The sequence below is a fragment of the Camellia sinensis genome, chromosome 6, assembly GCF_055761805.1.
Source record: "Camellia sinensis isolate YWXY chromosome 6, ASM5576180v1, whole genome shotgun sequence".
NCBI lineage: Eukaryota > Viridiplantae > Streptophyta > Magnoliopsida > Ericales > Theaceae > Camellia > Camellia sinensis.
In genome coordinates, this window is record NC_138966.1 from 200,883,722 (window position 1) to 200,899,078 (window position 15,357).

The following is a 15,357-nucleotide window of genomic DNA, read 5'->3' on the forward strand; positions in this document are numbered from 1 at the left end:
TGTGTGCACATTGTTGAATGCTTGATAACATATTTAGTGTTGATGGATTATATTGTTTATACAGGGTACAGGTTGTATTCATAATGGATACAGGTTGTTTAGAAATTTTTTTTTTTTAAAAAAAAAAAACACGTTAAAGCATTTGGCTACCAAATATTTTGGTAGCCAAATACGCAATCAAATGTTTTGGTGACTAATAATTTAGTAGCAAAACATAACCCAAAAAGTTTTGGCGACAAAATAATTAGTAGCTAAAACAATTGAGAATGAGAGGAAGAAACTATTGGCCACTAAATTTTTAGTCACGGAATGCACCTTTTGCCAACTAAATAATGTTTCGTAGCCAAACGTGTACTTTCGGCGACTAATTATTTAGTAACTAAAGGTGACACCTTCCCCAACCACAACAACTTAATAGCCAAAAAGCCTCATTTGGCGACTAAAGTTTTAGTGGCGGAAACATAACATTTGCCGACTAAACATAATTTAGTAGCGAAATGTAGTCACTTTCGGTGACCAAACAACATTTAGTCACCAATACTATCGCCGACAAGGTATAGCGACGAGTTTGGCGACAAAATATTTTAGTCGCCAAATGGTTTCGGCGACTAAATATTGGACTTTTGGCGACTAATATTTTGATAGCCAAAAGTGACATTTCTTGTAGTGTTGGCATTGTATTTTTTTATATTTGTTTGTGTTTTAAAAAGTAAAGGCTTTGTTTGGTTTGATTTTGGGAGATAAGTTTTGAAAAAATATTTTGGGAAGAGAGTTTAGAAATTTTTGCAGTTTGTTTGATTGTATATTTTGAAAATAGTTTTGGAATTTGGGATGATTTTATATTTTGTTTTAATTGAATAGATGTATGTGAGGTCCTGTTTGTTTTGGGATTAAATAGATGGGAGAGGATTAGGATGGAGGTGGGGTTATTTAGTGTTGTGTTTGTTTGTAGAGTTGGGGAGGAGATTAGGATGGAGGAGGTGATATAGATGGAAGTTGGAAGGGGGATTGAGATGGAGGAGGTGGAGAGGGTATTAGAAAAATAGTGAGGGGATTAGAAATTTTTTTATATTTTATATTTTTTATATATTGGGATTTTTTTTTAAAAATATTAATGTTTAATTTTTTTTATTTTTTTTATTATTTTATATAAAAATAATTTAACAATTCCTACACTAACAATTATCATCAAAACAAACACAATTTTACTTAATCCCCTCACTATCAATCCTCTCACTAACAATCCCCTCACTATTAATCGTATCACTATGAATCCCCTCCATTCTACCTCAGAAAACAAACGGAGCCAGAGAAAAAGTGATTGAAAAGGAAAGAGGAGAGAGAAAATAATTGAATGATGTGTAGAAGAGAGGAAGTGATTTTGAAAATTTTTTGAAAAAAATTACAAACCAAACAAAATTTTCAAACATTTTCTCCAAAATCTTTTCCAAAGCCAAACCAAACAAGGCCAAAATTTAATGAAAATTTTAAAAATATTCATTGTTTTCATTTTTGTTTTTCATGTTTTTGGATTTAAATTAATAAAAATTTTGAAAACACCATCCATTTTCATTTGTTTGTAAAATTACTTTCGCAAAAAGGGTCTCTGAAAATTCAGCTTTGTAGATGGCTTTACTCAGTTTTATTACGTAGCCTGAATGCACAGAGGCTCGACTGCCCCGAAAATTCAAACGACGTCATTTATTTATTTATTTATTTTTCCTTTTCTTCTTCCTTCAGTCTCTTCTTCCTTCCCCCTCTCTGTTGTGCTGCTCTGGAGCTCACTCAAAACTCAACAAACAAACAAACTCAAAAAAAAATCAAAAATCAAACCGACACAGCAACAGCAACAGACAAACCCAAATCAAAAATCAAAACTCAAAAATTCTCACAAATCACCAAATCTACACAAATCAAAAAAATCAAAATCAAAATAAAAAAAAAATTTGAGGGAAAAAGAGAAGAACAAAGAAAGAAGGAGAGGCGAGAGAGAAAGGAAGATCAGATCAGAAGAAGAAGAAGTCTTCAGATCAGATCAGATCCAAAAATAAATAAAAAAATCAACATCTTCATCAACACACGATCTTCATCCTCCGCCATCACCATCACCATCACCGTGTTCTTCTCTTCCTCCTCTTTCTCCCTATCTTTTCTCTGTCTTCTCTCTTCCTCATCTCTTCTCTTCTCTCCTTTCTCTCTCGCCTGTGTCTGTCTCTATTCAAACAAGAAAAGGAAGTAAAAGGAAAAAAAAGCAAGAAAATGAAGAAACAGGGCCCCCCCCCAAAAAAAAAACTCAAAACGACGTCGTTTTGAATTTCGAGCCAAATTCGAACCATTGATTGCGGACCCTCAAACAATTTTCGGCTTTACTAGGCCACAAAAATCAAGATTCGAAAACTATAAAGGCTACCTCAAAAGAGTTGCACCACCAACCACTTCATCAACAATGTGAAATATACATAAAAACGTGAAACTTATCAGATGATGTGGTAAAAAGCCACCATCGCATTAATGATTTTTTCATACAGCTGTGATATAGACCCCCGGCACCCCCCACACATTTTGTTAGAGAGGGAGGAGAGAGAGTAAAAAAAAATGAGTGGCCACAAATCAATAAAAAGAGAGGTCACAATTTTTGGAAGTTCCGAGTACTTTTCTTTTTCAAAAACTACCCATTTAAAAAACTATTTAAAATTGTTTTAAAAATTTTCAAAATATCATTTTCATAAAAAAATAAATTGAAAAAAGTACAAAGAGGAATGTGCTTTTCAACTCGTCATTTTTACTTCGCATAACATGAAACACAAGCAGAAAACAAAAACAATGACAACGAAACCAAACAGTCTGCAACTGCACCTAAATATCCCAGAAACAAGTCATCAAATCCCTGGCAGCTACCTTTGATCTTTGAAATCTTTCTATTTTTTGTTCCATCTATGATTGAGCAGAATACAGAAACTAGTCACTGTATTTGTACAATTCTACTTCTCTAAATGCTCTTTAGCCTTCTAATCTAACAGCAAACCAGAAACATACCATGAAACTACCTGCTTTGATGACTCAAATCTATTTATATCACCAATGCCTAAATCATCATCCAAGACATTCCACTTGGGAAAAGTTTTCTGAAAACACCCATTTTTTTTAGTAAGCGCTTCAATTTACTTTCTAAATTTTTGAAAACTATATATATCTCGGTTCTAAATTTTTGAAAACTATATGTATCTCAGTACCATGAAGGAAGGTATGTGCCATGGCTACATCATCTGTGTTTTGCCTCTAGAGGAACAAGAATGGCAAGAATGAGTTCCAATGAATAAATTTCAAGTACAGTGAAATTGCATAAACTACAGCTTGCATAACACTAATTTGAGTGTTGGAAAGAAAAATAGAGAGACAATCAAAGCCACAATGATTCCATAAAACAACAGAAAAAGGGTTGGCCAAAGCCAGTTTATACGTGTGATGTCACACACTTCCATACAATTCATTAATGCAAAGCTGGAAGGACTCCATGATTGTAAACTTTCGCCGAGGTTATATGAGCCCATCAAATTTTATTAATCCTATAATAAACTTTAAGAATTTTGAACTCAACTTTACCTTCGAACTCCTTGAAAGAAATAATCTACCTGAGCTTCACTCGATGCCTTCAGCTTTGCTCAATGTGTTCTGAAAAAAAATCCGATGACCAAGTCCATTTCTAATATGAAGAAGGTACAATATGCACCTGTAATTTTAGGGACCTAACTTCCACCCCATCGTCTCTTTCGCGCTGGCCTTTGTTGTTTAGTCTCTGTTGTTTCAACTACCGGATCAACTTGAGGGTTGGGAACACTGTCAGTTTCCTTTTTCAGTGTGATGGGCTCCTTAAAGCGCTCTCTTCGTTTCTCCATCTTTGCAATCACCTCAAGTATCTGAGGGCTGTCAAAACCCTCACCAACCTTACTCTGCTTTGCAGCATTTTCATCACGCAAAGTTTTCTTTTTCGCAACACTGATTTCTGCAACATCTTCAAATTTTAACTTCTCAACTACAGGGTTCTCGTTCACTTCTGTGATTATTTGACCTTCCTCGATATCCAAAGCTTCATTCTGCTGTGTGACTGGAAACTTATCAAGCCATTTCTCATCTTTCTGGTTGATCTCACCTTCAGTGTTGTCGGCTTCCCCTGCCTTCTCTGTGTGAGATTCCTTATAATCCGTAGAAACTATCTGTTCCTTGTCAATGTTCCGATCCATATTTGCATGCGTAACATTGTGCATCATACTTCTGGCATTGGAGCATCTTCCAGATGACTGCAGAGTGTATAGCCATAAGCAAATGTCACATTTATAAGTTTCTAGGCTCTTTAGGTACATATTTACCCTTACTGTCAGAAGAAATGAATAAAAAACCAAAAAAATTATTTGCACAAATGCAGAATAATGCACCATAACACCTATAGACAAAACTTGAGAGAGAGTCAAATATTCATTCTCAACTGGGATGGAATGTGGGAGACGAAAATCATTTACAAAAGCACGTAAACCAACAAAACTTTCCATATTAATAAAGAACAATGCCAACAAGCTCCAGCTTAGTGAGGTGAGAATATGTTATGTACTCTGAGTTCATATCCTCAAGACGGCACAGTTACCAAAAGTATTCAAAATAAAAAAATACAAGATAATTAGAAGGGATTCAAAATTTTATAATAAAAAAGAAAAAAGAAAAAAAAGAGAGCACAAAATTTCTACTAGCAAACTGCAAGTCTAACAGGGCAAGAATTTGCTGCCTCATTCCCCCCATTTGCTAAAAGATCATCATCTAAACAAAAACATCTGAGGTCATTAGAAAAGTAAAGAACGGCATGTATTGGGTATCACTTAAGGAATGGCAATATACACGGCACCAAGTACCATTCTCCAACCACCTCCTCTATTGGATAAAATTGAACTTCTATCTGAAAAGAATTGAGCTATCTACTACCCCTTTGAATATCCTATCCTATTCCTAACGCTGTGTTTGGTTGGGGGGATTTGGGAAGGGATTTGGAAAAGTAAAGGAAAAAGGTAGGTGAAATGTACATTTAACCTAATTTCACACACATTTTCCATTTCTCTTTCCAAATCACTCAACCAAACATAGCATAAAGTGTTCTAACTGAACTATTCTCCTCCATAATGCATGAAATATTCTAAAATACAGTGGGCTCAAAGACAATGCCCAAGGTGTCCTAGAATTGTCATCATTCATATAGCGTAGCCTTTTTCCTTTGAAATGAAAAGATACACCAATATAACATAACCAAACGCAAAATGCAATTATAAATAAACAAATAAAGAAATCAACATGAACTTCGTGATGTAGACAACTATTCCATAATTCAGGAAATCTCAAATATAATTGAAGGCTGTAGATGCAGTCTAGAAATCAGTTCTCTTGGAAATGGAGATCATAATTCCAAGTTTAGGCAAATAAATCCACACATGTATATGACATCTCAACAGTATTTACAGAAGTAATACCTTGGCACTGTACCTTGCTATAAATAAATTACTTAGAACATCATAAGGCATTAATTGCTAAGGCATTAATCACTTACTTGAAAATGATAAATAGCACAGAGACATAACCATGATATAAATAGAGAAAAGAACAAGATGAAATCGATTTCAACTAAAACTACCTTATCCCATTTCAACTTACAATTGAGCAATCCATAAAAGTTGTATAAACTCATCCCTCCCAGACCACATTTCAAGGTACACTCAGCCATGTACATGTTCTCATCATTTTACCGCAGCAAGTCATGTTACAAACATGTCCTGAACCACATAATTTGCTGGCTTCTGTAGTCCTCTAGTATAATTTCCATTCATCTTCCATATTTTGATCACAAGGATTTGTTGGACCACAGGACAAGACTGACGCAATCATACTATTCCATTGTTCTAGTGGATATGTCTGACTAATGATTTTTTGTATAGAAAGGGTGGGGGAAAAAAATCATTTCCTCACAAAAGATAGGCATTACCAACCTGTGATTTCATCATTCCTAGGCTGAATAAGACTGAAAGGTAAAGATCCATGCACCTTTCCATAGAACAAGGAAAGGAAAAAAACAAAAAAGACACCGAAACAAATCGACTTCACATTCACAGGCCAATATGGTGAGTGCCTATGCATAACCATGATTTCTACATAAGTAGACACCACACAAAATGGCAACCATCTTAAACAAGGTTGAACACAAGCGAAGCTCAAAATACTTGAGGAAAATGCTATTCTACCAGAACATTCATACATAACACTTAACCAAAATGATGTGACGATGGCATTCTTGAAATAAAGATCACTCTGAGGAGTTTTCTGATTTAAAATGATAGATCCAAATGTGCCACATCATTCTGTATAGAATTTTTGCATAAGTTTTCTTTTTGTATATCACTAAATACTTAATACAAGGAAAATCGTACAAATATTTAAGATCCATAACTGCATAGAAAATCATACAAGATTTAACGAAATACCAAGATAAAATGGTATAATGATACTAGGTATAGAAGAGTAAAGGAATACGAGCCATGAAACCAGCAACACTAAAGATGATCTCGAACGTAGAGATAGTGAGGATTGCATGGTCTGTTAACAAAGATAAAAATAAACAAAACAAAAGAAGAGCACTAACTAAAATCATTAGAGCAAAAACATGCCTTGGGATATTTCCTCCCTATGACAAATTATAAGTTGATAACTACACAAATGATAAGTTGCTTCAACCATGCAGCAATAATGTTATATGTAATTAGGTTTCTAAGTGTATATCATGAACAGAAGCTATTATAAAAGGGGGAAACATAAAATATGAGTATGAGCAAATCCATAGAAGGCCAACCTTGAGTATAAATTTGTAAGGCCTGATAGAATATGACTGATAGCCTAGCACTAAATACTCTTAGTTCCAAAACCATTCATGCTACAGGTTCATTTACTAACACATAGCTTCCAGGTATAGCCAGCCTATTCTAATGGAAGCAACCATCCAGAATACTTATATAATATGAAAGAACAAAACTAGCGTCTGACATAACAAGGATTATAAAAAAATATATTTTGTAGACACACATAATCCCCTGCTCAAGAAATGCAGTGACATTGCAAGCTTTTTCCAGAATCCTTTCAAAAACCTTGCACCCCCTCATCATAACAGAACTCAAATGGAAAGAGATTCCAAAGAGGAGAAATGCGTGGGTAACCAGTACACAGTCTCTCAGTTGGATAACTGGCCAATATGTCAAAGAGTACCCATGAATGCCTGAACAACAAAGGATTCATTGAAGGATAAAGTATGAACAACAAAGAACTTAAAGCATCTTTGGTACAGCAAAGACATTCAAAGAATCCTTAAAAGGGCTACAAATTTAAAAGAAACATTATCAAACCCTTCAAAGGACTACAAGTTTAAAAGAAACATTATCAAAAGCGTGTGATGAATTAATACCAAACCAAAAAAGTCTTGTGTTCTTATTAAGTGGGGTCGGCTACATGAATCTTTTTTCCATTCTACTATGTCAATGACTATATGCTCACTTAAATTAAATAAATTCATTTTTTTTTACTGTGTGACACCTGAATGTTTATTTAAAATGTTGCATTCTTCCAAGGACTCAAGAATAGTAAGAGAAAAAAGTTCTATCTCCATCACGGAAGATTAAAAAATGCTTAACAAACTGGGATATTGAACATTTGTGCTGGAACCATAACAGCTGGTGAGAACTTATCCCAAATCCAACATAGCCCAACTGTAGTTTTCAGTATACTGAGCAATATATAGGCAATTTGGACGATTAAAATATGTTACTTGAATGAGTGATGACAAGTAAAAATAATGGAGGAAGAACCAGTAACAGCCTTTTAAATGCCAGAAAACAGACATGACCACGTGATCCCTTCCACAATTAAACAAACCCATAATAGAACATATACAATCAGGTGCACACATGGGGACCATTACTGCAAGTAAATCATGTTCAAACTTTCACAGGGAAAAGGAACAACAAATCATATAAAACATGGTGCTTACCTAGCAGAATCATACCAACCTTCCAAAGACCTGGTAATAATGACAAGAAAAAACTATCTAATACTCATTGAGACACAGTATAATCGCCACTATGTCAAAAGTTGAACAATCTTCATGCTTGATGAATCAGATGAAGGTACCAGATCAACACTATCAGAGACATATAAGTAATGACTACAGTTTTTGTTTTTGTTTTTTTCCCCCTCTTTTGTACTCGCTTTTATTTTATTTATTTATTTATTTATTTTGTGGGGGGGGGGGGGGGGGGGGGGAGGGTTGTGTGTGTGTTGGGGGGAGATTAAAAGGGGGAAAACTGAAAAACTATCTTTTCATGCTTCAGGCATTTTGTCAGCAATTCTATTTTGCTTGCCTAAGATGGCCACTGCTGATGCTGAAGAACAAACAGAGGCCATAGTAAAAGACAGTTTCACAAAAAAAGATTGTATGAAGAAAGATAAATAGGCAAATAATAGGCATAAAGAATCTCTTAAAAAACCATGCAATGAGATCGCATTAGCAAAATGAAAGAAGGCTTGCTCAACATACATGGAGCACTCATATATACAAGCGAAGTGATACAAGATTTTGATCTTAGTTTCCCCAAACTTTACCTTTCTTTCTCCGACAACCAATTGCAAGTCATCTGAATCCCTGCATCTCAAGGCTGTCTTCTCATGCTTACCTCTACTAATAATATTAGAACTTCTTTCAATATGTTTACTATTATTTCCTTTGTTTGTTAGTTTGATTCTACACTGTTCTACTTCCCCGTCATCAAGTAGCTTCCGTTTAGCATAAAACCTTCTGTGCCTTGAAGTCCCTCCAAAAGGAAATGATGCCTCCTCAGCAAGGAATTCATCATCCTCATGCCTAGAGATATATTCACGCTCAGTCCAATGCAGTGAATCAGATTGCCAACGTCTTCTTCCAAAATCAACTTGGCCATCAGGATAATTGATACTTCCTTCTGTGTCACAAGCGTCATGATTACTACCAAACCAATCACTGCCTCTGCCTCTGCCTCTCTCCTTCAATATCTGTCTCATGTGTCTCCCATGCCTTTCAGTTAATCTCAGGTCACATGCATTTGTTGGGGAAATGGTGTCAAGCCTCTTTCCTCTGTTGGAAGTATGAGGCTCTCCGTAAGAATGGGATGACAAGGATCGATGATCAGCGTATTTCCAGTACTCATCCTTATAGGGGATAGCCCATGAATTATCCAAATCAATGGAGGGACTGTCATATTTTCTCTCACTTCTGCTAGAGCTTTTTCCTCCTCTCCTGCTTGATGGTAAAGGCCTTTCATACTTACCATTCATATACTTTCTGTCTTTGTCATAATATCCGTATTTTTCTTGCATGAAATCATCTTGATACTCGTGATCAAACAAAAAATCATCTCTTTCTATTCTCTTCCTGAACTGGAATTCATCTACTCTCCTGCATCGAGTAACTCTTTCTTTGTTCAAGTAGGGGGAATAATTTGAATCCAACCGTCTGGCTTCCTTGCAAATGAAAGTATTAAAAGTTGGTCCCCTTACATAATTATGCCAATCCCTGCCCATTATTACCTCATCATCCGCCCTGGATACCCTTTGTTCAAGAAAATATTCTCCTTCATCCCACCTTCTACGAAGATATCGATCTGTCTCATCTCCAGGGCTCTGACGATTCCTATGAGGTTTTTTGGAATAAGCAGCATGGACCTGATTGTAAGAAAACCTTTCACCATAGTAGTTGAAAGAAAATTTAGATTCCTTATAATATGTGAAATCTTCTCTATCAAAAGAGTCAAGACCATGATGCCTTTTATCATGTCTGCTATGACCAACTGCTGTATAATTTGAATCATAAATTCTATCAGTATTGGACAAGGGGGATGCATATTCATAATCATGGTGACTCTTCAATTCAGAGACACCGTTGAGTCTCCTATTGTAATGCTTCAGATCCTGTGGAATAGGACTTCTGTTTCTTGCATAATATTTACAGTCATGAGATTTTGTTCTGCCACGATGGTTTTTAGAGTCATTTGGGTGATAGTAATCACATGTTGCCAACTCCTTCAACTCAGTGACTGAATTTGGTGATTGCCGCTTCAGATTATTTTGAAATCTTTCTGGATCAGTAGAAGCATCATCTCCAGATGCTTCACAATGACTCCCAGAGTAAGATGAACTTTGAGTCTGTTCACCAAGCAAGGATTCTGTTTCCCCCATATACGGAGCTGCATTGCATGTGTCCCTGCAAACCTTTTCCTTTGTGTTATTTGAAGTTTCCATTGCTTCAGCATTTCCTACGGAACTAGAACCAGTAACCTTTCGATGGAAATGCCCATTCACATCAGAGATTTGATCACTTCCATGAATATCCGAATCCACAGACACTGGATTAGATGGATTTGTTACTTGGGAACACCTAACCATATCAAAGAAATCATGTGCATTAGTTACTTGGAACAAGATCAAGAACTAACACATAAATAAACTACTTTACACATAATTTTAAATATTCATGCAAATGAAGACATAAATAAAGTGAAACTATTGGGCCCTCCATTGAGCCTTAATCAAGAGTAACAAGAGAGCAAATAGTTTAATGGAAACAAGATTGGCACTTTGCTAAATAATTCAATTTCAATGACAGTTTTCTCTTTTAAACAGGGTGAAAAAAAACATATAATTTCATATATCACGAGGAAAATTAAACAACCTCTCCAAAGACTCATGCACTATTAAAGCATTTGAAACATCCCCACCAGCATGAACTAAGCCAATAACATTTACATGATTATGTTCTTGGGCAATGATGAAAGACCAAATTGCAGAAGAATAGTTCTCAAACATGAAAGAAAAAACAAGATCTATCCTCTCTGGTGACAGAGCACAGAGAAATTAAGAATTGTCTTCGTTGATGGCTCCTCTTATGCGTAGATGACACTGACTAAATTTCTCTGCAAGCATCCAGTACCAAACACCCCAGTCCAATTTATGTATTTTTACAATAATATAAATAATTATACAACAAAGAAGAAGCTCGTGATCTGCTGATTATATATATGCAAACAGATGTTGATCCACACAAACCATAGAATGTAACAACGTGAATCTTAAAGAGAAGCTATTATTTTCTATCATGAAACCTAATATCCTAAAGATCCTAATATTGTACCCATTATCATAGTTTAAAAGCCATCCCCATACCAATCCAACTTTAAAAAAGTCAAGCATGGCAGAAGAGCTGTGCAGAGTATTCATGCAACTAACGTTGATTCTACAGACTCTACATATATAATTTGACTAACAAAAGCAATAACCGCAAGTATTTTGAGGCAACAATGTCTGGTATCATTCAAACCTTTTGGGAAAATGTCTGCCTGATCTTTTGACATTCTCTTCTGAAAATTCCCTGGACAATTCATCTCCACTGCCACTACCAAAATGGTGGACAACTCTGTCATCATCCAAACCAAAATCTTCATTTTCAGATGCTTCATGTGCAGAACCATCTTTGAGGGTCAATTCCACTTTGCCTGAACCGGAGGAATCCTCCATAGAGTCCTGCACAGCAATCTGCTCCAAAGCATGCCATAAGAAACAAGTAACTGCTGTAAGGGCGCAATTGAGCAAATCCAAAGTGATAGCACACCTGTATTACAACATCTGGATCCCGATCAACTAAACGCCTTACATCCATGGAGGGTTGTCGTTCAAGAATGTTGTCTTCAACTTGAATTACTCTACCTTTGGGCTGAAATAATCACAGTGATTTTATAATTTAAATTCCCTAACTATTATCTGAAGAGAATATCCGAGTGTGTCACAGCACTATATAATAAAAAAATTGGAGCCAAAAAGGGAAAACAAACAATGCCTTATTTACTCATACCACTTCAAGCTGCTTCGTTTCTCTATAAGCAATTTTCGATGCTGGAGAAACTGTTCCCCACTGCCCGATATGAGCAACTTTCTCAGGCATAGTTTCACGTGATCCTGTTTCATACTCAGCTCCAGCTTCATATGCCTGTTTAGAACACAGACCAAATAAGACAATTTGAGCTATATCTAAAACTAGTTTTACAATTAACTGTTGCTTGAAAAAATTAAGAGTTTTCCGCAAAGCTTTTATCGACTCACGTCCTTAGGTTTTGAAAAATCATGGACTGAGGTCCTGGTCAGCAAGGATGTTTGTTGTCGAAGCTGATCCTGTCACAGAATAAAAAACCTATCGAAGGTTAGATCAAAAGGGGTTTCAAAGGAAGGATTGGGGAAAGGAAAGAAAAACTAACATAAACCGAATAACAGTAAGTTCCCTCTACCAATTTCGAATGCATAGCAATAATCTCAACGCATAGGGAATAGGAAATCTATGCTCAAAACCTCGAAAACTTACATAATTACAAGTCCAAGAAGATATTTGATGGTTGCCTCGCAATTAACCTTAACACGGCAATTGACATGCCCCAATAGGATTTCTTCACCTTTTCATTTTCTTGTGTGGAAAAGGTAAGGGGTGTTCTCAGTTAGGGTAGGGCATGGTTTGAGAGAAGAGGATCAAACACTACTAGGCCCTCCAAAGGGGTTCCTTTAAACTTATGCTCTCAGTCATCACGACCTTGGGGTTTCCTTCGCCACTCTCCACTCAAGCAACAGTCCTCGCCACTACCTTACTCTCTGCACTGGCAACCATCTAACCCCCACTCTCACTTAACCAGCCCCTTAATTTCTCTTCATCAGATCGGCTACCATCTCGCCCTTTATCACCTTCATCTCTCTTTACCAAAACTCATCTAGACAATTGATTCATCCTAATATTATTTTGTTTCTATGTAAGTTTCATTAGGGTGTTTACAACCTAAAAGTCACACAGATTTTAGGCTTTGTCCAAGATACATGTCAGGAAGTGTCCAACGGGTGTTGGTGTTCGACACGGACACATCACCATCTTATAATTGTCTGTGCTTTATAGGAAAGGATGTTCAAGGTTTTGGATGGGTTCAAATATGGAAACCTGTAATTGGTTCATGACCGTTACAGGATTAGCATGAGGTGTTTTCATGGATACTATGAACATTCAAAAGAGAGTAAATTTATTTACCAGGTGGTTGCAATAACACTTCCAACTTTCTTCATCAAAACCAAAATTAAAAAAGTCTGTTATATCTGCTCTGGGATGCCTCCAAGGCTTCCGCTCAAATGTATCAATATTTACATCTAATATGGTCCTGTATGTAAGATAAAGGCATGGTTAGTTGTGATGAACATAGAGAAAGCAAAGAACTTGTGCATGTTTAGAAAACAATCGAGAAAACCGTTTAAGCACTCATCTTTGACATAATGCCAAAACTAGGCATCATGGCCATAACAAGTCTCATTTGGCACTAAAGGTAGCCTAATTAATACTGAATCATTTATCCCCCCTTTTCAAAGTGAATGATGCATGTCATAGGCCACCACCACACCGTGGGATTAAAAACAAAGTTGTAACCAAGTTTGCTTACCTATACCGGGGAAGAGAGAAATTATGACCGCTTTGAGCTACTAGTGAGCTTGAGGCCATACGTTGATTGCATTTGTTATCATCCCAATCACCTCTAACTGATGCGGAAGAGTAAGGAGCCACCACCGCAGATCCATTGGTTTTTGAATTAGATGGAAACGAAGCTGCATGAGGTCTTATGTACTACAGAACAGAACCCAATTTGAAAGAGTAAGCGTATGCAGGATGGAAATGCATAAATTATAGCTTTTTTCATATTAACAGTGCAAAATTAATACAAGAGGTTCAAACATAAAGAACAAGTCTATCTTTATGTTCTAAAATATATATTTATAATATAAAACCAGTCAAATCAAAAGTTAACACTTAATCAGCAAAATAGTATGGATAAAGTGACTGTACAAGTGGTTCCAATATCTCTTTCAGTAGTCACAAAATAGTTTGATATTAAATTAAAGCAAAACATCAGACAATTCGCTGAATATTTAAGTAATTGTTGACTCTGCTTCTGTTTCCATGACATGCCGTATTCATTGCAAACAGTCAATTTTTGTAGAAATCTCAACCCATTCTAATTAGCATAAAATCTGTACGCCATCCTAACAGAGAGTGAGAAACAGATACTTATGGGGGAATCGGATGCCCCAAAAAAAACAACCCCTTGAACTTTATGAACCACAAGCAACTGAATTCATCAAAAACATTACATAATTGTTTTGAGCCTAACTAAATTTAGTTTAGAATTACATACAAATTAAACCACACTCAAAAAACACAAAAGTTAAAATTCACAATACCTTGTATTGCAAATACTGTGATTGATAACTTCCCTTCCCTCCATTCCCTCTCTCGCTGCCCATGCCACGGCCATTTGGACTCAACTCCAACCCATCACCCTCCGCAAGAACCTCCAAACCACCATCCTCCTCCTCCTCCTCCTCCTCCACCTCCACCTCATCAATCCCCTTCACACCTCTCGCTACAGGATACACAGACCCATCACCATCACCATCAACATCATTCAGAACTATATTCAAGTCGTCCTCGCTATCGCTTCCATTATCAACACCCACACTCGAAGCTCTCTTCGCTTCATCGTCGTCCTGAATTAACACATCGACATTCTTCGAAACCGAATCGATACATTTGGTATTGTTATCGTCTTGTTCTATGTACAATCGACTGAAATATGAATTGTCATTGACGGCTTTACTTGCTTGAACTTCAATGTCTGCGTATAGATCGCCGAAATCATCATCAATGTCTTCCATTCGCGTACGAACTCGTGAAAGAGAAAGAGAGAATGGTTACTGCAACGGTTAATAACTGATCAATGACCACTAAGTAGCCATATCCATGCGCTGTAAAACCCTAGAAAATCTTAAACCCTAACCCAGTGACTGCATCAGAGGGTACCAAGGCAGTACACCGCTGAGACATTTTCGAGGATGAGCTCATCTTCTATCGCTTGGTTTATATATGGTATTACAGGAGTTTCTTTTTATTTTTATTTTTTTTAATTTCATCAAGTCTATAGAATTTAAGGCGTTTGAATGTGAGAAACATGTTTGGAGATAAAAAATACGAAAATTTGTTTGGTTTATTTTTTTTTTCAAAAGATATTTTGAAAATTTATTTTAAGAAAGAGTTTTGGAAAAGTAATTGATTTGATTTGTATGAGAGAGAGATTTGTTTGGAAAATTTGTAAACCAAACAAGTTTTGAAAAAAAAAATTGGAAAAATTTGTTTGGTTTGATTACTTTTGAAAACTTATTTGTAGAGTATTTTTC

At 36.1% G+C, this 15,357-nt stretch overlaps 1 protein-coding gene across 1 annotated transcript; it reads right to left on the reverse strand.

The window, feature by feature from the left end:
• Positions 1-3,338: 3,338 nt before the first annotated feature.
• LOC114264462 (uncharacterized) lies at positions 3,339-15,017 on the reverse strand. Its single transcript, XM_028205078.2, has 9 exons — positions 14,365-15,017; positions 13,569-13,750; positions 13,166-13,292; positions 12,205-12,273; positions 11,957-12,091; positions 11,717-11,818; positions 11,426-11,640; positions 8,680-10,486; positions 3,339-4,298 (listed from the first exon to the last, which is right to left on the reverse strand). Exons 1-9 carry the CDS (start codon positions 14,836-14,838, stop codon positions 3,747-3,749), a joined length of 3,663 nt encoding a protein of 1,220 aa, XP_028060879.2. The 5' UTR covers positions 14,839-15,017; the 3' UTR covers positions 3,339-3,746.
• Between the last annotated feature and the right edge of the window lie 340 nt (positions 15,018-15,357).

Coding starts and splice junctions, on each gene's coding strand:
- LOC114264462 (XM_028205078.2), bottom strand. CDS start 14,838: ATGGAAGACATTGATGATGATTTCGGCGATCTATACGCAGACATTGAA. Junction 12,092..12,204: donor ATTTTTCAAAACCTAAGGAC/GTGAGTCGATAA, acceptor TGTTCTAAACAG/GCATATGAAGCTGGAGCTGA. Junction 4,299..8,679: donor TGGTTGTCGGAGAAAGAAAG/GTAAAGTTTGGG, acceptor TACACTCTGCAG/TCATCTGGAAGATGCTCCAA.